General features: G+C 44.7%; 1 protein-coding gene across 1 annotated transcript; it reads right to left on the minus strand.

Moving 5' to 3' along the window:
• Positions 1 to 93: 93 nt before the first annotated feature.
• On the minus strand, positions 94 to 9,526 carry CYP2E1 (cytochrome P450 family 2 subfamily E member 1). Its single transcript, XM_060641116.3, has 9 exons — positions 9,314 to 9,526; positions 8,216 to 8,375; positions 5,066 to 5,215; positions 4,483 to 4,643; positions 3,877 to 4,053; positions 2,713 to 2,854; positions 2,275 to 2,462; positions 1,701 to 1,842; positions 94 to 833 (listed from the first exon to the last, which is right to left on the minus strand). Exons 1-9 carry the CDS (start codon positions 9,488 to 9,490, stop codon positions 643 to 645), a joined length of 1,488 nt encoding a protein of 495 aa, XP_060497099.1. The 5' UTR covers positions 9,491 to 9,526; the 3' UTR covers positions 94 to 642.
• Positions 9,527 to 24,264: the final 14,738 nt, after the last annotated feature.

Below are 24,264 nucleotides of genomic sequence, written 5' to 3' on the forward strand. Positions count from 1 at the left end.
CTCATTTCATGCAAGGTCCCCATGTGCCTAGAGTTTTTTCTTCCAGGTACAAAGTCACATTTTAACATTAAGAGATGATAACAGATGTCTATGTTGACTTTTCAGTCATATTTTAATCTTAAAATATAGCCCAGAAGGATGCTGACAAGTGAGTCCAGAGGGATACCTTCATGTCCTAGGGACAGATGGTAGGGGATATATTTTAGACGTGGCTAACAGGCCTTCAAAGGTATATTACTTCCCCCTTTTCAAAGTACACAATAGCATTTGTATTGCTTTGTGTGAACCCTGGTGACTGGGTAGCTCTGCTTTCCCAGAAGAGGTGTTTACACTACAATGGTCTCACTCACCCTTGTTTCCAGGGACTCGAATATAGATTCAACTAGGTCAACAATTGTTTCAATTTGTTTAATTAGTCTTACACGATCTGTTTTGGACTTGGCTGTCAAATTCTGTCTGATGAATGTGACTCTGGAAAGCGGCATCTCTGAGCCAATTTATTCCCCGTGAAGCCCTGACTGCCCTTGATGAGACCGTGTGGGGAGAGTCCTCCTGGAGGCATCCAAGGGGATTTGGGAGAGCAGGAAGACTCCAGGCTTGCATCAAAGAGCCTAGGACAGGGGTCTTCAGGGCATGTGTGCCTCACACACCCGAACGGGGAATGACACAGAGCTTGTAACGGGGTGGGATTTTGGCAAACCCAATTGTGCTGGGACTGAGATCGATATCCTTGGGGTCAACGAGAGGCTTCAGGTTAAAGTGCTGCAAAATGGCGGACAAGAACAGGAACAACTCCATGCGAGCCAGGCCTTCTCCAACACACACCCGCTTTCCTGCAAGTGACAACAGTGCTGCTGAGACTCCGAGGCAGCCTCAAGACACAGCAGCACTGCTACAGGTGAGGCAGCAGAGGGGGTCGGGGGGAGGAGTTGTGGCTAAACTGTCACCCTAAAGCAAAACTGACCCCCTCTCTGTCTGTTGAAAGGAAGCACACAACACATTTCAGTATAAGAATATCTGTGATAGACATATTCCGGGACCAGCCTTCATACAGCTTCCGTCACCAGGACTCAGCAGCATAAGCATACGTTAGGTTGGGAGAGAGATGTCTGTCCAGTGCTCACCCTGACATCCTACAGGAAAGAAGCGGGGCCACAGCTGGAAGCCAAACACTCTAACGCTGGGTGTTACTGAGCTGGTTATATGATCTTCCCTCCCACCAACCCCTAGGGAAAGACCCTGGAGAATGAGGCCGGGGCCCAAGAGAGGGCCAAATTGTCCCATGATGAGTCCAGGTAATCAAACATTAGATTTTGCTTATTAACGCTTGTTTAAAATTATGGAGAATTAGGTACTAGAGTTTTGAAAGACGTTCACTAAGTCCTATTAAATACATAAGGGTTTCAGCACTGAATGAAGTATCTGCTTTGCAGAAATAATAAATCATCTCATTCCCAGGACCTCCAGTAAGAGAATGTCATTTGGGCTCTGTGAACAAGGACAGACACCTCTGGGACATGTTGTGACCAGAAGCCAGGCCCTGGTGCAAGTGCATGGCCACGGCAAAGAGCACAAACCAGGGACAGACACATCTGGGACATGTGGCCAGAAGGCAGGCCCAGTGAAGGTGCATGGCCTCGGCAGAGAGCAAACACCAGGACAGCTCCCCGGGGAAGGGGCTACGTCTGCACTCTTCTTACCTGCAGAAAATACCTTGAAATAATCACTATATTTGAACTTTCCACTTTCATTCAGAAAGTGCTCTGGCATAAACTTCTCTGGATCAGGGAACTCTTGGTTGTCAAACAAGAGGGAGTCCAGCGTTGGGACCACGACTGTACCCTAGAAGGAGCAAAGGCCTGTGTCAGTCCATCAAGTTAATAGAACATGAGCTTCCTACTGGGACCTTCAGGTGGGGAAGTTGTTTGCTTAAGGACTATATGGAAGGCAGTCAGGAGTCAAGTGTAAATGGTGACAAGAGCTGTAATCTCATCAGAGGAGGAGCCCTGGGCAAGATTATACCATTGTTGGTTTCTGGGTGGGGAAATACCACAAACCCGAGGCACTGTCCCAGGGTCCCCTTTCCAGATTTTCTCCATTTCTTGGTCACCAGGCCCATGTGAGGACTTCTGGGAAGCAGCACTCTGCAGGTGGGAATGCTGGCCCAGCCCCCACCATTCAGCCATGTCCGCCCGAAGGATCCCGCCCTTTGGAGGCTGGCTGATGTGCTGGCAGGGTGGTGCTCAGCGTGTGCACGCCAGGCTCACATCTGACCTTGGGGATGACGTATCCTCTGAACATTGTGTCCTGGATTGCTTCATGGGGCAGGTTGGAGGGCAAGAGGTCGATGAATCGCTGAATCTCATGCACCACGGCATCCATATAAGGCATCTCTAACCGGTCCTTGATGGCAGGGATTCGGCTTGGCCCAATCACCCTGTCGATTTCTTCATGCAGTTTCTCTGCCACAACATGAACAGATGTAAGGGATCGACTCCAGGCTGGCTCAGCACCCATGCCCCCACCCATCTGGCAGATGCTTATGGAGCACTGTCAGCAGTGCTCCAGGGCATCCTGGGCACCACAAGTGCCAAGACGACCAAGCTCTGTGAGTCTGTTTAAGCTTCTCGCATGTTAGCCTCTAGCTGATCATAGCTAATCCAGTTAATCCAGCTGCATGGCCCTGAAATCTTTGCCCACTACTTGGCATACCTTCGATCTCTGGGTATTTCATGAGAATCAGGAGCCCATATCTCAGAGTGGTGCTGGTGGTCTCTGTACCCGCAAAAAACAGGTCAGCTACGGTGGCAGCAATGTTGTCAAAGGTGAACCAAGGCTCTTTGGTGTATCTTTCCTGCAGATATTAGAGACAGCCAGGGACTCTATAAGAGGGTGTCTTCAGGTGGATGAGAAAAGAGCCTGACAAGCCTGCCAGCTCCCAGGGAAGGAGGCAGGTATGTGTGAGGCTATCCCGTGGAAACGTGATCGTCTCCACCGCACAGTTAGCAGCACCAAGGCTCCCACAAAACTGGCCATTGGCAATATTGTGCCCCTTGCCCAGGGTGCTGAGTCTTGTGCTCCTTCCACAGAGCTGAGGGCTGTCCTGGGGAGTAAGGCTCTCCCCCGTGCGGAGCCGTGACCTCCAGCAGCCCAGAGCTGAACTGTGGGGCCTCTGCTAACAACCCAAGAGTCACAGGGGTTGCTCTTGGCCTTCTCCAAGCCCACAGTCAGCACCATTGATTCCCAGGAGGCAGGAAGTCACCAAGAAGCGAGACACCAGGGTGGGGCAGTGAGGACCCCAGTGATAGATCAGCTTCCAGGGAAATCAGTTCCAGAATTCACATGCTGTTCTAGAGCCCCAAGAGACGTCAAAGGAGGGAGGAGAAACATCACCATCTCAGTGGGGGGCCTAGGGGGCCTGGAGGGCCTTCAGGTAGGTAACGCTGGCGAGGCTTGGAAACCCTTGAACTCATGTACAATTTGGGGGTTATGTGCTAAGGAGGACTGTGGAGGCCTTCACAGCAAGTGAGACACAGTCATCAAAGTCAGAAATGGTTACGAAGTACAGCCTGGAGGGGGCCACAGGAAGGGCCCACACACCAGCCCCACAGCCACTGATGGCTCTCCCAAGAAACCCCTCTTGCTGGCCAGCACTGCAGACCTCCTATGGTGTTTGAGGCCAGCCAGGCAGGCTGGCCCTATCTCCACACCCGTGGGAGCAGGTGTGGTAGTCATACGAAGCCAGAGTGGTGTAGAGCCAGAAGCACCCATGCCCAGCGGAGGCAGTGTGGGTTGCAGCCAATCGCCCCGCCCCCCAGCAGTCTCAGCCCCTAGCAAGGAGCAGAAGAGCTTCCCTACTCGCGGTGTCTGCAGTACCTTCCGCATCTCCAGGAGCAGGCTGTCGGTGAAGTCCCGGGGGCAGTTGGGGTCCAGCGACTCCTCGTGCTCCTTCACTCTTGCTGCAGTATAACTTTTTATTTCATACACATTTTTTATTACTTTTCTATGGTTTCCAGGCAGGTAGCGCATATAGCTTGGGAAAATGTTATATAACTAGGGGGAGAGAGACAGAGAGAGAGACAGAGAGATACAGAGAGACAGAGAGGGAGAGAGACAGACAGAGAGAGAGTTATCTTACTATTCTTTCTTGCAAATGCAACATGGTTTTGTGTCCTGGGCTAAAAACTTTTCCAACTTGAATTGATGGCCATCAAGCTGTGTTATTTAGAACATTTTGGCTCGCAGTAACTTTTTGGTGCCACAACTTCGGGTGTGTGAAGTCACGTGTTAGTGTGGTACTGTTTTAAAGTGTAATACCGTAGGTGTCCCATGGTCAGCGAGGGGAACTTGGGGCCTCGGGGAGGTCTCCAGAAGCAACATCCAGGCACAAGCGCCTGGGGCCCCCGCCCATCCCCCAACCCCCACCTTGTCCTGTGCCAAACTCAGAGGGCAGGTGCAGACTAGGGGGTGGGGGGGCCTCACTTGGAGCCAGCTGGTGCTGAGCAGGTGGAAGTTCTCGTTGAACAGCTTCTGTATCCTCAGCCCGGTTTGGTCCGTGTAGTCAAAGCGCTTGTGGAAGAGGATGTCCGAGATGACGTTGCAGGGGGCGTAGCCCAGAACAAAGGTGGGGTCGAAGGGCTGTCCTGGACCACAGGTGAGCTGTCAGGGACCCTACACCCCAACCTACCCCCCCCCCCACTAAGGCTTTCCAGCACCTGGGAGCAGTGGCCCTGAACACAGCCCAAACTCTGAAAGCCTTGTGAGAGCTACTGGGGGCCCCCTTCTTTTTGGCGCCCTTGCTCCACCTGAGGTGGAGAGGACCCCTAGCTGCCAGAGGGTCCTGAGGGTAACGCCACCCTGTCGGGGTCAGCGGCTGCTGATGACTCTGGGGCCCAACAACCCGCCCAGGCAGTGCGCACGAGGACCCAGCCCTGCCCCCCCCAGCCCCACTCAGTGAGCCTGACAACCTGGCCCTGACCCCCTCCCCTGCCCCAGGCAGTGCGCACCAATCCAGCCCCTGCGCCCCGCCCCAGGCAGTGCACACAAGGACCTGGCCCACACACACCCTGGGTCTTCCGGAATGCCTCCGTCAGGAAGGGCACCTCCCTCTGGATCCGCTCCTCATTGGCAAGCTTCCCCATGCCATAGTCCCGGAGGATGCTCAGAGACAGGCGCCGGGTGTCCTTCCAGCTCGGCCCATTGTTGAACGTAATTCCTAGGGCAGAGGGGACAAGCACCCAGTCACAATACATGCCGAAGGCAGGGTGACAGCCCAGGCTGCCCAGCTTCGGAGAAGCCTTCTCGGCTACTCCCCACTGCTCCTTTCCCTACTGCATGTCCCCTCCCAGGGGCGCCCTTCTTACCATCAGTGTGCCTTCTCCTTCCACTTTGCCTGGAGACCTCCCCAGGGGACACAGAGCCTCAGCTGCACAGCAAGACGAGCCCCCACCCCTTTTCCCTCTGTTCACAAAATTCCCAAGAAGCTGTCCTGTTTCCACTGATTTTTAACCTCCACACTGCAAATACCTTAACTTGCAGCTTTGTGGCTTCTCAGAAAGTGTCCTCACTAAAACCTGAGCTGTCACTCAGCTCCCAGACTCTGCCCACCATTGGATCTGGGAAGACCTCACTCATGTTCCCCTTGGAGGGAAGAGATCTGAGGAAGGCCAAGGCAAGGTATGTTCTAGAAGGAAGTGTGGCTGCACGGGAGGGACAGGGAGGAGTGAGATGACGAAGCACAGACCAGACTGAGGGTCTCAGTTCCACCTTGCAGGGAAGCATGAGGTGGGGAAGGACAGGTGGACTGACAGACAGCATGGCCCCCTACTAGGTGTGGGTGCACAGAGAGTGCACGGCACCCAAGGCCCTACTTAGACATTAGGGTTAGATTTGGTTAAAAACACAGCTGGGATGGAGTTTGGGGGTCCTGGGATCAAGTCTGTGCATGCTGAGCTCTCGATCCCTGCTGGACGCTGCAGAGGCTGCTGGGTAGATACCAGGGACACAGCTCAGAGCCCAGAGGGAACTCAGGGCACACGTGACCACACTCCCACGTGTCTGTGGGACCACTGACAGCCTCAGGGGGAGGGCAGCCTCAACCTTCCAGTGGCAGCAGCAGACTCGCTGACCCAGGATGCAGGGCAGACAAGTGAGGGGACCAGAGTATGTGTGTTCAGGAGGCCAGATGACAGAGCTGTGAGCTGGGTCCCCAGTCCTGAGGACCAAAGAAGCTGGCAGAGAAAGCAGGAAGAGGGAGTGCCCAGTGGACATCCCCTTGCCCCCTCCCCCAGCCAATGGCTCTGACATGGCAACTGAGGACAGACAGTCAAGGAGGTAGATAATTTTAAAATGGCAGAGAGAGGTGCACCTGGGTGGCTCAGTTGGTTAGGCGACCACCTTTGGCTCAGGTCATGATCTCACAGTTCGTGAGTTCCAGCCCCACGTCAGGCTCTGTGCTGACAGCTCAGAGCGTGGGGCCTACTTCAGTTTCTGTGCCTCCCCTCTCTCTACCCCTGCTCATGCTCTGTGTCTCTTTGTCTCTCAGTAATAGATAAACGTTAAAAAAATTTGTTTTAAATGGTACAGAGAGACGGAGACAGAGACAAAGACAGAGATAGACAGAAGGAGAGATTCCAGAGGAGCCAAGACTTTGGGGTCCAAAACAGGCTGAAATGGATACAATAACAATTCTCCATCACAGGTTTATAAACATTTACTGAAATGAAAAAAAAAAATTTTTTAATTAACATACACCTTGTGCTCACTATTATGCTGATAATTAACATTTGCGTTGTTATCCCTGGGGAACCAGATGTATGCCATGTACAGAGCCTGGGCCACATGGTACATGTGAAAATATGACTTAGGAGCCACTATCAGGAGGGGATGAAGCCCCCTTTGAGTCCAGCCCATGGAATGGGAAGTGGCCCTGGCCTGGCTGCATTCAGGGACCCATGACTTGGACCAGGGGTGGCAGATAAGGTCTCCCTGGAGCTAGACAGAGCTCCTTGACCCACAACTGCTGTTCTCGTGGGGCAGCAAAGCTCCTGTGGTGTTAATGACAAACACTGACTAGTTAACTTTGCTTTTGACAACCCCAAAGAAGCAAAATCCACAACATCCAAGAGAGAAAGTCAAATGCCACTGATAGTGACAGGGTATGACCTTGGGAATGTATAAAGGAATAAGGGGACAGCACCATGAGAACAGCGCACACAACAGGAAGCACATTGATTTGAAATTTCTACATAAAATGGATACAGGTTTTCTAGAGGTTTGTCACCAAAGCTAAGCCAGGAGAAACTAGGGCCTGCAGGGTTTTGTAGGGTAGATGGGACATGGCTTCATTTCTAATCTGCTTTAGAATCTCACTAAAATGACAGTGAGCAAGTAGAAAGGAATAAGCACGCGAGTCCAGAGGAGCAAGCAGGGGCAGGCAGGGAGCTCACAGGGATGTGAGCAGGTGCCCCCATGATCTCCAGGATGTCCCAGGAGACACAGGAAGTGGGGATTGGAGTCAACAGTCTGGACATCACTCAGATAAAAATCAGGCAGGTCCCCAGACCCCAACAGGAGGTGACAGCATTTGTTCTAGATACGGGGAACCCAGGGCGCTGGAGACATGGGCTGCTGAAGAAAGAGAGGTGAGGCTGGCAAGACAGGATCATGTGGAGGTCCCTTTGTGAGCTGGGGTGCGCTCAGCACCCTTCCTGGTCTAAGAACACCCCAGGTGGGGTGTCAGAGGCCTCCTCATTGGAGAATTCGAACCGCAGCTGAGCTAAGCCCCACAGACCAGCAGATTGCTCCGTGGTGTCAGTGCCTCATCTTAGGTGAGGGACCTTGGAGGGTGGAGCCTCGACACCCAGGAGCAGGTGGGGCTGTGAGTGGAGGCTCTCTGGACTGAGGCTACACCCGGGAGGCTACAACGTGTGCAGGAGGAAGGCACAGCTCAACTGCTGGAGGCATTTTCCTTTGTGGCATTTCTCTGCAAGCACATATCTGTCCTGCTCACCAGTGCGTGGGTGCTTGCGGTCCTACCTTTTCTAGAGCAAGTCTGTCATGGTAGCTTTCAATACAGTATGTGATGAGCACCTGAATTGTCCGAGGGTCTCTTTACCTTTCTATCTTGTACTATTTACTATGTGGCTGTCATCACTGGTATTTCAGGACCTGGCTGGTCCCCCACCATGGGGGTGCTCTGAGAAGTGGGGCTCACCTTTTTCCTTGTGTGCCGCAAAGGCATAGATTTCTCCTCTGCCAGAAAATTCATTCTTGTAGTCGAGCAGGACTTCCTTCACTGCCTTATAGCCATGCAGAACCACGGTGCGCTGGGAGCCCAGGTACAAGGTGAACACAGGCCCGTACCGCTCTGCCAACTGCAGAGACCAGCAAGCAGATAAGTGAGGCCACTGGGAACTTATGGAAGAAGTCGGACAGGCTTTAAACTGACCCCCAAAATTGTTATTCACCAAGAGAAGACAGAGGGATCTGGGAAAAGACAGTCTTTGTCCAGCCCAGTTTGGAAAGACTCTCCCCACAGAGGCTTTCTTCTGCAGGGAGGGAGGTTCCAGCACACCTAGGCACCTGGACACATGTGCCTGAACACAGTTAACTTGGTGGGCTGACTCCTGCTCCTCCCCTGTGGCCCCTTTGACCACATCTGTGCCATCACCCCCACTGTCTGCTATCCCCAGTCTAAGTCCTGGACCCCAGGGTGCTACTGGAGGACCCTGAGCCAGCACTGTCCTGACCTCCACAAGTCCGTCCTGCATGGTGCACAAACCACTGTCAACATCTCCCTATTGCAAACACTAGGCTCTTGGGCATTCTTTTATGAACTCATGTAACAGATTTAGCAACTCATTCAGTTTTTAGATTCTTTAGCTCATTCACTGTTCACAACAACTGTAGGTGGAGGTGCCACACAGGTTGACCACTATTCACCCTGTTGTCTGGCATCTACAGTGTGCACCTGGTGTGAATATATGGCTTCTCCGTGCTTTGCAGTGGCAAACAGCAGCAGCAACCCCAGCCACACTGGCCTCACCAAGACATCCAGTGACAGAGCAGTTAACACTGGGCTCAAGCAGAGGCCTCTGGGGATGACCATGGCCAATGCCCACTCAAGGGCTCCACGCCCATGCTGTACCACCAGCTAAATATTTTTAATGTCACTCTTGGATACTACTGTTCAGTCAGTTCATTCATAACAGGCTTGTATTGAATAGCAACCTGTCTGACAATTAATTGAGTGCACACATATTATGTCTAATCCGTGAATTCTCCTCCCCCAAATCAATGATATTTTTCCTACCTTGGTTAAAGATTTGGGAACATTCTTGAAATCCAACTGGAGAAGATTCCCAATAATGGGCAGTGGGAAAGGGCCAGGGGGTAGTTTCCAGCTGCTGTAGATCTGCTTCCAGACAGAGATAAGCATTAGGGTGGCCATCCACACCAACAGGGCAACTGTGATGCCCAGGGCAGCCATGGTGACTTTGGGGTCACTACTGACTTGTGGGAATGATCTGGAAAAAAAACAAAGCTTTTATAACACACCCTCAGGAAGGAGGGTAACCATCCAACCAATGCCACCTTCCTTTTCCTTGGGCTCAAGATATTAATTTATAATTAACTACTGTTGGCCATCATTTCAAAGGCTGATTCCTGTAGCAGTTGCATCCAAGAAGCTCCATCCCAGTACCCACTTTATGATCCCCAGGGTCTGTCAACACTGAATGCTGGCATCTGCACCAAAGTCAGCCGACACAACATCCAGGGGAATATCACCAGCCCATAGGTCAGACCATGGACACTGGTTTGGACAGGAGGGTTCAAGTTAAGTTTACACGTGTTGTTTGGGGGCAGGATCTATGTGCTGCATCAATTATGTGCTGTCTCCATGGCCAGATGCTAGATCTCATAATGCAAGTCTCTGAACATCTGATCAGGTTCGCCTGAGCAGCCTCCAGTAGTACCTGAATCACTAGCAGTGAAACTCATAGGACTAGAACAGGGAAATTCAAGAGCTGAATTCCACTCCACTTGGTCAAAGCAACTGGAAAATTCAGAAGAAGAAAAAAGAAAGAAAAAGAATTTACCAATTTTGAAAAAGTTAATATCTATTATAAAAGTGTATTTTTTGTAGAAAATTAAGGGAAAATTATTCTTTAGAATAATTATTCTTTAGAATGATTTTTATCAAATTCTAAAAAAAATTACATTAGGCTCACATTAACAACTCAGGCAACAACAGATGTTGGCGAGGATGCAGAGAAAGAGGATCTCTTTTGCATTGCTGGTGGCAATGCAAGCTGGTGCAGCCACTCTGGAAAACAGTATGGAGGTTCCTCAAAAAAACTAAAAATAGAACTACCCTACCACCCAGCAACTGCACTACTAGGCATTTATCCACCAGATACAGGTGTGCTGTTTCGAAGGGACACAGGCACCCCCATGTTTATAGCAGCACTATCAACAATAACCAAAGTATGGAAAGAGCCCAAATGTCCATCAATGGATGAGTGGATAAAATAAGATGTGGTTTATATATACAATGGAGTATTACTCGACAATCAAAATAATGAAATCTTGCCATTTGCAACTACAGGATGGAACTGGAGGGTATTATGCTAAGTGAAATTAGACAAAGACAAAAATCATATGACTTCACTCATATGAGGACTTTAAGAGAGAAAACAGGTGAACATATAAGAAGGGAAACAAAAATAATATAAAAACAGGGAGGGGGACAAAACAGAAGAGACTCATAAATATGGAGAACAAACTGAGGGTTGCTGGAGGGGTTGTGGGAAGGGGTATGGGCTAAATGGGTAAGGGGCATTAAGGAATCTACTCCTGAAGTCATTGTTTCATTATATGCTAACTAATTTGGATGTAAATCTTAAAAGAAGAAGAAGAAGAAGAAGAAGAAGAAGAAGAAGCAGCAGCAGTTTGGGAAATAAATGTATCACAAGGAGAAATAAAAACAATTACATTAGGATTTTTACTGGATTTGTTTCAAATCAATGAATTAACTTGAGCAGATTTTATACTCTTGCAATGTCTTGTCTGTTTATCCATGAACGTTGCAGGGCTCCACTGCTCCTCTGGTCACCATTAGTCCTTCACAGGGAACTTCCACCTGCCTATTGGGCTGTTTCTAGGCATTTCACTGAGCTTTTGTGCACACATGTGTGTTTAGAATTAAGAGAATGCTTTTCATTCTGTCCTCTAACTGAAGATATAGGGAAGATCTTAATTGTAATTTTATACTTTTATGTTGGTAATGAATTTTTTGTATAATGGAAAGTAGGATAAAAGATGAAAAAAATGAAAACCATCTTCTATACTTTCATTTATATGAAAATGAGGATGTACCTTATATACCTAATTCTAACCCATTTTCTTTCTCTCAAATTATTAGCCATGTGGGCAATCTATTGATTGTTCTGTATTTTTTTTTCATTTTTAATGCTTATTTATCTTTGAGAGAGGGAGAGTGTGTGTGTGGGGGGGGGAAGGGCAGAGAGAGAGGGAGACACAGAATCCAAAGCAGGCTCCAGGGTCTGAGCTGTCAGTACAGAGCCCAACAGGGGGCTTGAACTCACCAACCATGAGATCACGCCCTGAGCCAAAGTCAGACGTCTAACCAACTAAGCCACCCAGGCGCCCCTGATTGTTCTGTATTTAGAACCGCAGCCATGTTACTTGTGTTTTACTTGTTAACTCTGTGTTGGGAAAGGGTGTGAGTCTCTGGCAGCATTTGGGGGGTGAGGTTGTCTTTCTTCCTCTCAGCTGTGCTGTGCCCCTTGAGCTGGAACAGACCAGGCTGGTTGAGTCGTGGACCCTGTGGAGGAACCGACAAGGCTGATTGGACTGTAGACCCTGTGTGGGAACTGACACTGTGGGTTGGACGGTAGACCCTGTGTGAGTTTCCCTTGGCCTTGCTATCCCTTCCAAGAGCTAGTGTGGGGGCAGGTCCACCCCTCAGGATGGAAACTGAGCTGTCTGGACCCTCTACCCTCTTAATCTGCCCTAAGGCCCAGCTGGGTCAGACACCCACTGAGTTCACACAACATTTCTCCTGTTTGCTTGTCCCACTTGCTGCTGCTGGAGGAGGGGGCAGAGTCAGCTTCCTCTCAGGCTCTCATTCAAGCTGGGGTGAGAACAGGCTGTGTGTGCGGTAGAGCAGGCCTCCTGGCTCCCACTGGCTGAGAACAGCTGTGCCTGTGCATCTTGCCAGGAAGGGAGGCTGAGGGCAGGTGCTGGGAAGTCTGGACCTCACAGGGGTGCAGTTGTGGTTGGGGCCAGGTCCCCCTGCTCTAGGTCGTCAGTCCACTTGGGCTGTTGGAACCCAAATAACATCAACTGTCAGGAAATTATCAGGAATTTACCTGTCAGGAAACAATATGGAGACACTTTATTGAAGTTAAACAATTGTGTGTAAAGATTAGTAGACCATTTTAGGGGCACCTGGGTGGCTCAGTGGGTTGAGTATCGGACTCTTGATTTCAGCTCAGGACATGAGCTGAAATACCAGTGTTGTGGTATCGAGCCCCATGTTAGGCTCCACACTGAGTGTGGATCCTGCTTCAGATTCTCTCCTTCTGCCCCTCTTCCCAGTTGCTCTCTCTCTCTCTAAAATAAAAAAGAGAGAGAGACCATTTTAATTAGGAAAGTAAAGCATGTTCTTTGTAACATATTCAAGCAATGCAGAATTGGATAAAGCAAAGAGTGAGAGTCTCAGACTCTCGTCATGGAGGTAGCTTTCCTATTTTAAACCCCATTAAGAAAGAAAATTTGCTGCTAATTCTTTCTTGTTGTTTCTGATTTTTGCTATACTTTTTAAATGATTTCTTTTGCACGTATTAATTCTGTGTATCAATCCCATGCATACATTTAAAAGGGAAATGTGAACAAATCTTTTGGGTAAAGTGAACTTTAAACAGCTTCCTGTGTGCTGCCATGGCGTTTTGCTCCAGGTGGGAGCCACACCTTCGACACTTCTTGCAGAATTAGAGGCAGGAACGTGAAATAAAGTCCTAGGAAAATAGCCCAGTCTTCTTTTTAAAAAGTCTGCCTGCCTAAAATGAACAACACAAGAAACAACAGATGTTGGCAAGGATGTGGAGAAAGGGGAACTCTGTCCATTATTGGTGGGAATGCAAACTGGTGCAGCCACTGTGGAAAATAATGTAGAGGTTCCTCAGAAAGTTTAAGATAGGGCGCCTGGGTGGCTCAGTCAGTTGAGTGTCCAAATTCGGCTCAGGTCATGATCTCGTGGTCTGTGAGTTCGAGCCCCGCATCAGGCTCTGTGCTGACAGTGCAGAGCTTGCTTGGAATTCTCTCTCTCCCTCTCTCTCTACCCCTCCCCTGTTCACACACACACTCTCTCAGAATAAATAGATAAACTTCAAAAAAATTAAATTTCTAAAAAAACATAAAATAAAGTATGTGTCTTATAGATAAATGTAAGATGGCCATTTTGAAAAATCCATTATGACAATCTCTGCCTTTGTTTGGAGTGTGTAGTTCATTTATATTTAATATCATCACTGATATGGTAGGATTTACATCTGTTATTTTGTTATTAGTTTTCTATGTGTCTTATGTCTTTTTTGGTTCTCTCTTCCTCTGTTATTTTCTGTGGGTGTGTTAAATCAATATTTACAAGTTTAATACTTTAATTTCATTTTTACTTATATATTCATATAAATTATATTAAATTATAATATATTTATGTAATATAATATATTATTTTATAATTATGTTAAGTGTAATATTATACTATGCTATGGGTTATTTTATTGCTTGCTCTAGAGTTTACAATGAACATCTTAACTTAAAACAATCTAGTTTGTATTTAATACAAACAATTTCAATCATATACAGATTCACCCAAATATAGCTTTTTCCTCTCCTCCTCTTATTTTTTTTGTCATACAAATGACACTATTATACATTATAGCTTATCAATACGATTTTGTACTTATTGATTCATGCAGTTGTCTTTTAAATCAGGTAGAAGAGTTACAAGTGAAAATACATTTATGCTGCCTTTTCTATTCATCTATGTGGTTACTTTTAGTGTTGCTCTCTATTTTGTCACGTGGAATGAATTACTGTCTAGTGTCCTTTCATTTTATCCTGAAGGATGCCCTTTAGTATTTCTTGCAAGACAGGCCTGCTAGTAATGAATTGTCTCAATTTTTGTGTATCTGAGAATGTCTCAGTCTCTCTTTTTTTGAAGAATTGCTTTTCTGTATATAGAACTCTTAATTGTCAGTATTTTTCTTTATGAATTTTGAATATATCATCTCACTGCCTTCTAGCTCTATGGTGTCTGATGAGAAGTCAACTGTTATTTTTATTGAAGACCGTTCATATATAGGGACTCCCTTTTCTCTTGGTGTTTCAAGGTTTCCCCCTTTGTCTTTGTCTTCTAACAGTTTGAATATGAGTATCTGGGTGTGGCCCTCCTTCAATTTATTTAACTTGGAGTTTGTTAAGCTTCTTGAATACGTAGATGAATATTTTTCATGAAATTTGGGAGTTTTCAGCTACTTCTTCTTCCAATAGTTTTCTTGTTCCTTTATTTTTTCTCTACTTCTGGGATGTCCATCATGCATATATAGATATCTTGATGATGTCCCATAGGTCTCTGACGTTATGTTTATTCTTGATTTTGACAAATTTTCCTTGTTCCTCATTGTTTTTATAGAGAAGCAGATTTGGAGGTTCTTACTCTACCATTCCTATCCCCTTTGTCAGACTTATTTAGGAATTTTCCAAGAAACTGCCAGGAAACCTGAAATTGTTTTATTACTGGTTAGTACATGGGCACACCTATCTGCAAGAGAGATTTGAGAGTGAGTATTTACTTTTTCCAGACTTTATAAATAGATATGTGCAAAGAAGGAAGTAATTGGGAATAGATGTTAGATTATCAATTAATAGTATGTGCAACACGAGGGGGTTAAAACTTTTCTGTGTAGAAATCTGGAAGGCCAGAAAGGAGTGGCAGGAAGTATTCACTGTGCAGAACGGGAAAAATATGCAGCCAAGAATTATTTACCCAGCAAGACTGTCATTCAGAATAGAAGAGATAAAGAGTTTCCCAGACAAATAAAATCTAAGAGAGTTTGTGACCACTAAACCACCCTGCAAGAACTTTTAAGGGGGGACACTTTGAGTGGAGGAAAAAAATACCAAAGCAACAAAGACTAGAAAAGACAAGAAAACATCACCAGAAACACTAACTCTATGGACTACACAATGGCAATAAATTCATACTTTTCAATAATCACTCTGAATGTCAATGGACTAAGTGCTCCAATGAAAAGACATAGGATAGCATAACGAATTAAAAAAAAAAACAAGCTCTATCTATATGCTGGCTACAAGAGACTCATTTTAGACCTAAACATGCTTGCAGATTGAAAGTGGGAAGATGGATTTATAACCAGCAAAGAAACTGAGTCAGTAATCAAAATTTTCCGAACAAGTAAGAGTTCTGGGCCAGACGGCTTCCCATGGGAATTCTACCAGACATTGAAAGAAGAGTTAAGACCTATTATTCTCAAACTATTCCAAAAAATAGAGATGGAGGAAAACTTCCAAACTCATTCTATGAAGCCAGAGTTACCTTGATTCCAAAACAAAACAAAGACCCCTCTAAAAAGGAGAATTACAGGCCAATATCTCTGATGAACATGGATGCAAAAATTCTCAACAAGATACTAGCAAATCGGATCCAACAGTACATTAAAAGAATTATTCACCATGATCAAGTGGGATTAATTCCTGGGCTGCAGGTGTGGTTCAATACCTCCAAATCAATCAACATGATACATCACATTAATGAAAGAAAGGATAAGAGCCATATGATCCTATCAATAGATGTAGAAAAAGCATTTGCAAAATAAAGCACACTTCTTGATAAACACCCCAAGAAAGTAGGGATAAAAGGAACATATGTCAACATCATGAAAGCCATATAGTAAAGACCCACAGCTAATATCAGCTTCAATGGGGGAAATACTGAGATATTTTCCCCCTAAGGTCAGGACCACGACAGGGATGCCCACTTTCACTACTGTTGTTCAACACAACAGGCCAGGAAATCCTGGCCTCAGCAATCAGAGAACAAAAAGAAATAAATAGCATGCAAACTGGCAAAAAAGAAGTCAAACTTTCACCTTTTGCAGATGACATGATACTCTACATGGAAAACCCAAAAGACTCCACCAAAAAATTGCTAGAACTGATACGCGAGTTCATCAAAGTCGCAGAATATAAAATCAATGCACAGAAATCGGTTGCATTTCTATACACCAATAATGAAGCAGCCGAAAGAGAAACCAAGAGGTTGATCCCATTTACAGTTGCACAAAAAACCATCAGATACCTAGAAATAAACCAAACCAAAGAAGTCATAGATCTGTATGCTGAAAACTATAGAAAACTTATGAAAGAAATTGAAGAAGACGCAAAAAACTGGAAAAACATTCCATGTTCATGGGCTGGAAGAACAAACACTATTAAAATGTCGATACTGCCCAAGGCAATCTACACATTCAGTGCAATCCCTGTCTAAACAATACCAGCATTCTTCACAGAGCTAGAACAAACAATCCAAAAATTGGTATGGGACCACAAAATATCCCAAATAGTGAAAATGTTGAAAAAGAAAACCAAAGCTGGGGGCATCACAATTCCAGACTTCAAGATGTATTACAGACTGTAATCATCAAGACAGTATGGTACTGGCACAAAAACAGATACATGGATCAAGGAACAGAATAGAGAACCCAGAAATGGACACACAAATGTATGACCAACCAAACTTTGACAAATCAGGAAAGAGTATGCAATGGGGGGGAAAAAAGCAGTCTCTTCAGCAAATGGTGCTGGAAAAACTGGACACCAACATGCAGAAGAATGAAACTGGACCACTTGCTTACACCATACACAAAAATAAATTCAAAATGGATGAAAGACCTAAATGTGAGACAGGAAACCATCAAAATCCTAGGGGAGAACACAGGCAGCAACCTAATGAACTTGTCCACAGCAACTTCCTACTAGATATGTCTCCAGAGGCAAGGGAAATAAAAGCAAGCATGAACTACTGGGACCTCACCAAGGTAAAATATTCTGCACAGCAAAGGAGACAATCAAAAAACTAAAAAGCACCGAGAGAATGGGAAAGGATATTTGGAAATGACACATCAGATAATGGGCTAGTATCCAAAATCTATAAAGAACTTATCAAACTCAACATCCTCCCCCCAAAAAAAATCCAGTGAAGAAATAGGCAGAAGACATGAATAGACACTTTTCCAAGAAAGATATCCAGATGGCTAAGAGACACATGAAAAGATGCTTAACATCACTCATTATCAGAGAAATACAAATCACAACCACAATTAAATGCTACCTCATACATGTCAGAATATCTAAAATTAACAATTCAGGAAATAACAGATTTGCAAGGATGCAGAGAAAGAGGAACCCTCTTGCACTGCTGGTGGGAATGCAAACTGATGCAGCTACTCTGGAAAACAGTATGGAGGTTCCCCCAAAAAATGAAAAATAGAACTACCCTATGATCCAGAAATTGCACTACTAGGTATTTATCCAAAGGATACAAAACATCTGATTTGAAGGTATACATGCACCCCCAATGTTTTAGCAGTGCTACCAACTGCTAAATTCCCAAATTATGGAAAGAGCCTAAATGTCCATCAAATGAGGAATGGATAAAGAATATGTGGTATACATACACACACTCACACACACACACACACACACACACAATGGAATACTACTTGGCGATGAGAAAGAATAAAATCTTGCCACTTGTAACAACATGAATAGAATTAGAGTGTATTTTTTAATTTTGTTAATGTTTATATTGTTTTTGAAAGAGAGAGAGAGAGACAGAGCATGAGTGGCAGAGGAGCAGAGAGAGAGAGGGAGACACAGAATCAGAAGTAGGCTCCAGGTTCTGAGCTGTCAGCACAGAGCCCGATGCCGGGGTCAAACTCACAGACCATGAGATCATGGCCTGGGCCAGAGTCAGGCGCTCAACCAACTGAGCCAGCAGGTGCCCCAAGGGAATTAGAGTGTATTATGCTAAGCGAAATAAGTCCATCATACAAAGACAAATACCATATCATTTCACTCATATGTGGAATTTAGTAAACAAAATAGATGAACGTAGTAAAAGGGAAGGAAAAATAAAATAAAAATAGAGGGAGGCAAACCATAAGAGACTCTGAAATCCAGAGAACAAACTGAGGGTTGCTGGAGGGTAGTTGGGTAGGCACTTGTCGGGATGCGCACTGGATGTTATATGTAAGTGATGAATCATTGGGTTTCTTCTGAAACCAATAATACTATGTATATTAACTAACTTGAATTTAAATAAATTAATTTAAAACATAATAATAATAAAGCACAGGAAGAAAGAAAGAAAGAAAGAAAGAGAAAAAAAGAGAAAGTGAGTGGATGCAGAACCACCTGTCAAACTAATGCACATCAAAAGAAAGCCAGAGTAGCCATACTTATATCAGATAAACTAGATTGTAAACCAAAGTCTATACCAAGAGATGAAAAAGGGCACTGTATCATAATAAAAGGGTCTATCCAACAAAGATCTAACAATTGTACATATTTATTCCCCCAACTTGGAAGAACCCAAATATATATATCAATTGTTAACAAACATAAAGAAACTCATTGATAATAATATAATAATAGTAGGGGACTTTAACACCCCACTTACAGCAATACACAGATAATCTAAGCAGAAAATCAACAAGGAAACAATGGCTTTGAATGACACACTTGACCTGATGTACTTAACAGATATATTCAGAACATCTCATCCTAAAGTAGCAGAATATACATTCTTTTCAAGTGTACATGGGACATTCTCCAGAAGAGATCATATACTGAGTCACAAATCAGCCCTCAACAAGTACAAAAGGATCAAGATCATACCATGCATATTTTCAGATTACACTATGAAACTTGAGGTCAACCACAAGAAAAACTTTGCAAAGCCCTCAAATACATGGAGGTTAAAGAACATCCTACTAAAGAATGAATGGGTTAACCAGAAAATTAAAGAAGAAATAAAAAAGTACATGGAAGCAAATGAAAATGAAAACAAGACAGTCCAAAACCTTTGGGATGCAGCAAGGGCTGTCCTAGGAGGGAAATAAATTACAATACAGGCCTGCCTCAAGAAGCAAAAAAGACCCGAAATACACAACTTAACCTTACACCTACCGAAGCTGGAAAAGGAACAACAAATAAAGCCTAAAGCCAGCAGAAGAAGGAAGCTGGAAAAAGATGAGAGCTGGAATAAATGATATAGAAATAAACACACACACACACACACACACACACACACACACACACACGCAGTAAAACAGATCAATGAAACTAAGGGCTGGTTCTTTGAAAGAATTAACAAAATTGATAAGCCCCTAGACAGACTTATTAAAAAGAAAAGAGAGGGGACCCAAATGGGTTTAGAAAAACGAATATGGGGTGCTTGGGTGGCTCAGTCAGTTAAGCAGCTGACTTCGGCTCAGGTCATGGCCTCGCGGTTTGTGAGTTCGAGCCCCGCGTCGGGCTCCGTGCTGACAGCTCAGAACCTGGTGTCTGCTTCAGATTCTGTATCTCCCCCTCTCTTCTGCCCCTCCGCTGCTCATGCTCTGTCTCTCTCTGTCTCTCAATAATAAATAAACGTTAAAAAATTATTTTAATGAATGAAAGAAGAGAGACCACAACCAACACCACAGAAATGCAAACAATTATAAGACAATACTATGAAAAATTACATAGAAACAAACTGGGCAATCTGGAAGAAATGGACAAATTTCTAGAAACTCACAAACTACCAAAACTGAAACAGGAAGAAATAGAAAAATTGAACAGACCTATAACCAGTAAAGAAATTGGATCTGTAATCAAAAATCTCCCCAAAACAAGAGTCCTGGGACAGATGGCTTCCCATGGGAATTCTACCAGACATTAAAAGAAGAGTTAATACCTATTCTCACAGTGTTCCAAAACATAGAGATGGAAGGAATGCTTCCAAAGTCATTCTATGAAGCCAGCATTACCTTGATTCCAAAACCAGACAAAGACCCCACTAAAAAGGAGAATTATAGGCTGATATCCCTGATGAACATGAACGCAAAAATTCTCAACAAGATACTAACAAATTGAATCCAACAGTACTTAAAAGAATTATTCACCACGATCAAGTGGGATTAATTCCTGAGCTGCAGGAGTGGTTTAAAATACACAAATCAATCAACGTGATACATCACTTTAATAAGAGAAGGGATAAGAACCATATGATCCTGTCAATAGATGCAGAAAAGGCATTTGACAAAATACAACATCAATTGATAAAACTCTCAACAAAGTAGGGATAGACAGAACATACATCAACATCATAAGGCCATATATGAAAGGCCCACAGCTAATATCATCCTCAATGGAGAAAAACTGAGAGCCTTTCCCCTACAGTCAGGAACAAGACAAGGATGTGCAGTCTCACAATTACTATTTAACAAAGTATTGGAAGTCTTTGGCTCAGCAACCAGACAACAAAAAGAAATAAAAAGGCATCCAAATTAGAAAGGAAGAAGTTAAACTTTCACTATTTGCAGACAACATGATACTCTATGTAGAAAACCCAAAAGACTCCACCAATTGCACCATCTTCAATTGCACCAAAAACCATAAGGTACCTAGGAATAAACCTAACTAAAGAGGTAAAAGATCTGTACTCTGAAAACTACAGAACACTTAGGGAAGAACTTGAAGAGGACTGAAAGAAATGGAAAAGCGCCTGAGTGGCTCCGTTGGTTGAGTGCCCAACTCTTGATTTTGGCTCAGACCATAATCTCACAGTTTGTGACTTCAAGCCCTACATCAGGCTCCACACTGACACTGTGGAGACTGCTTGGGTTTCTCTCCAATTCCCTCCCTCTCTGCCCCTTCCCCATTCGTGCTCAGTCTCTCTCTCAAAATAAATAAACCTTAAAAAAGCATTTCATACTCTTGGTTGGAAGAATAAACATTGTTCAAATGTCTCTACCACCTTGGGACACCAGGGTGGCTCAGTCAGATGAGCATCCCACTCTTGATTTTGGCCCTGGTCATGATCAGGGTCATAGCATTGAGCCCCATGTTGGGCTCTGCGCTGAGAGTGAAGCTTGCTTGAGATTCTCTCTCTCCCTCTTCCTCTGCCCCTGCCCTGCTCACACGTTTGCTCACTCTCTCAAATAAAATAAAATAAAATAAAATAAAATAAAATAAAACGACAAATAGTGATGCAGTGATACTCTTATAGAGGCATTTTTGTTCAGACATGCATGCATGTCCATCAGTTAGTTTTGTGAGAGTGGGGCTGTTAGATCAACGGGTATGCAGACTTAAGATATCAACAGGTGTAGGGGCGCCTGGGTGGCTCAGTCGGTTAAGCATCCGACTTCAGCTCAGGTCACGATCTCACGGTCCGCGAGTTCGAGCCCCGCGTCGGGCTCTGGGCTGATGGCTCAGAGCCTGGAGCCTGCTTCCCATTCTGTGTCTCCCTCTCTCTCTCTGCCCCTCCCCCATTCATGCTCTGTCTCTGTCTGTCTCAAAAATAAATAAACGTTAAAAAAAATAATAATAATTAAAAAAAAAAAGATATCAACAGGTATATAAAATTGCTCTGTGAAAAGGCTGAACTATGCTAAAATCCCCCCATAGTAGTATAGAAGGCCAGTTTCTACACATCTTCTCCTGACACTGGATGCTGTCAGTTACCAATTAGTGAGAAATGTCACATTACTGTGAGTTGCATTTCTCTGATCAATAAAAAAACCACCAGCTTTTCATACATTTGTTAGCTATTTGAATTCTCTATAAAATGAAATAACTATTTATATATACTTCCCCTTTTATAATGGGATTTTACACATTTCTTTTTGTTTGTTTGTTTGTTTATTTTGAGAGAGTAGGAGACAGCACCAGCTGGAGAGGGGCAGAGAGACGGAGGGAGAGAATCCCCAACAGGCTCCATGCTGTCAGCACAGAACCCAATGTGGGGCTCAATCCCATGAACCATAGGATCATGACCTGAGCTGAAATCAAGAGTCAGACGTTTAACCAACTGAGTCACCCAGGCACCCCTTACATATTTATTATCAGATTTTTAGGACTCTTTATATATGAAATAAACATTAGTTCTTTTTCTGTTTTATGTGTTGGAAATAATTTTTTCCAGTCTCTTGTTTGATTTGCCATATGGAAATTTAGGTTCTTATATAGTTGACATTTTCAAACCTTTCCTTTATTGCTTTTGGATTTTAGATCTTGCTAATAAAGACTTTCTCCATCTAAAGGTCTTTTTTAGCAATTACAAAACATTTATCTTATATTTTTGTCTTTGTTAATTACTTTTGAATTGTGTAATTTAAAACCTGTCTTTAAAAAAAGTCTATGTGACCTTGTCATTACTAAGCAAAGGATGTTGATTTCTCCTACTATAATCATGTTTCATTAAATTTTCCTTTATTTAAAAAAGTTTACTTTGACATATTTGTTTTGTTTTGTTTGTTTTGTTTTTTTGTAACGTTCATTCATCTTTGAGAGACAGAGAGAGACAGAGCATGAGTGGGGAAGGGGCAGAGAGAGGGAAGCACAGAATCCGAATCAGGCTCCAGGCTCCGAGCTGTCAGGACAGAGCCTGACACGGGGCCCGAACTCACAAACTGCGAGATCATGACCTGAGCCGAAGTCAGATGCTCAACCAACTGAGCCACCCAGGCGCCCCTACTTTGACATATTTAATGCACATTAAGACTTGACAATTTGTCTTCTAACAACTTGTGCCTCTTAGCACAAACACTTTTTTGTCCCTTCGGTAACCACTGCATCCTGGGTTTTCTTCTGCGCATTCCAGCATTTGAAGTATCTCTGTGTCATTTTGTTCTTGATGAAAGCCTGGGATATATTCTACATCTTGACACAATCTGAAAGGCTTTTTTTCCTTTTAACAGGAGAACTGACATCGTGTTTATCATGATTGCTGGTAAATGTGGCATCATGAGGTATTGACCCTTTCCCTACTGTTTGCTGGGTTGGTCACATTTAGCTTGATCCTGATCTCCCCTGACACTTTGGCATGTCTGTGTCCTGTTGTTGTTGTTCTCGTGGTCACCCTTAAGTCCGAAAGTATATTTAGATGTATAGTTACTGATAAACTTCAAAAATCAATATCTTTTCTTCTGATCCGAAAGAGACCTTTAGCATATTTCTACCTCCATACAATACACCACCACCCCAACTCTCAGGAATTTTAGTTTCAGAATATTAGTTTTAAATTTGTTCAAATACATTTTCTTCTATTTTATAAGTTAAATTTTAGCAATTGCATTAATATTTATAGCCACCTTATCAAGTGATTATTTTCCCTCAAATATGTGCTTCACTAGTCTGTTCACCTGTTACTTCAACGTCATATCTTCCATCTTGGATCTCTTCTCCTGGACATGCAAAAATCTCCTACACTCAGCCAGATTTAATGCAGAGAGGATGGACTACATGAGGGGACACTTTGACTATCCACTGAGCCCTCCTTCTCAAGATGCTTGTCAGGCCATTGTTCCTTGACTGCTTTCCATTGAGTCATTCTCTTTAGTAGCAGATCATGGGGAAAAAACACCTTCTGTCAGGCTGACTCGGTGTCCTGATTTTTTTCTTCCTTCACACTCACAGGAAAGAAGTAAACCATCTCAGAAGTTCTTTAGGGCAACACAGTGGCCATAAATCCTTAGACCATAGAGGGAAAGGGAGAAGAATATCACTTCTCTGGGCAGCATAAAGGCAGTGGATATGCAGGAAGGGAATGGAGTAGGAATGGAGTTGAAAATGTTCTCAGAAGAGTTGATTTAAAAAATCTCTCCAAGTGCCGGAAGATGGCGGCGTAGGAGGACGCGGGGCTCACAGCGCGTCCTGCCGATCACTTAGATTCCACCTACACCTGCCTAAAGAACCCAGAAAACCGCCAGAGGATTAGCAGAACGGAGTCTCCAGAGCCAAGCGCAGACTAGAGGCCCACGGAAGAGGGTAGGAAGGGCAGCGAGGCGGTGCGCGCTCCACGGACTGGCGGGAGGGAGCCGGGGCGGAGGGGCGGCTCGCCGGCCAAGCGGAGCCCCCGAGTCTGGCTGGCAAAAGCGGAGGGGCCGG

This window comes from Panthera onca, chromosome D2 (assembly GCF_046562875.1).
Source record: "Panthera onca isolate mPanOnc1 chromosome D2, mPanOnc1 haplotype 2, whole genome shotgun sequence".
Taxonomy (NCBI): domain Eukaryota; kingdom Metazoa; phylum Chordata; class Mammalia; order Carnivora; family Felidae; genus Panthera; species Panthera onca.

Coding starts and splice junctions, on each gene's coding strand:
- CYP2E1 (XM_060641116.3), bottom strand. CDS start 9,490: ATGGCTGCCCTGGGCATCACAGTTGCCCTGTTGGTGTGGATGGCCACC. Junction 8,376..9,313: donor TTCCCAAATCTTTAACCAAG/GTAGGAAAAATA, acceptor TGGTCTCTGCAG/TTGGCAGAGCGGTACGGGCC. Junction 1,843..2,274: donor GAGGATACGTCATCCCCAAG/GTCAGATGTGAG, acceptor TGCTCCTTCTAG/GGTACAGTCGTGGTCCCAAC.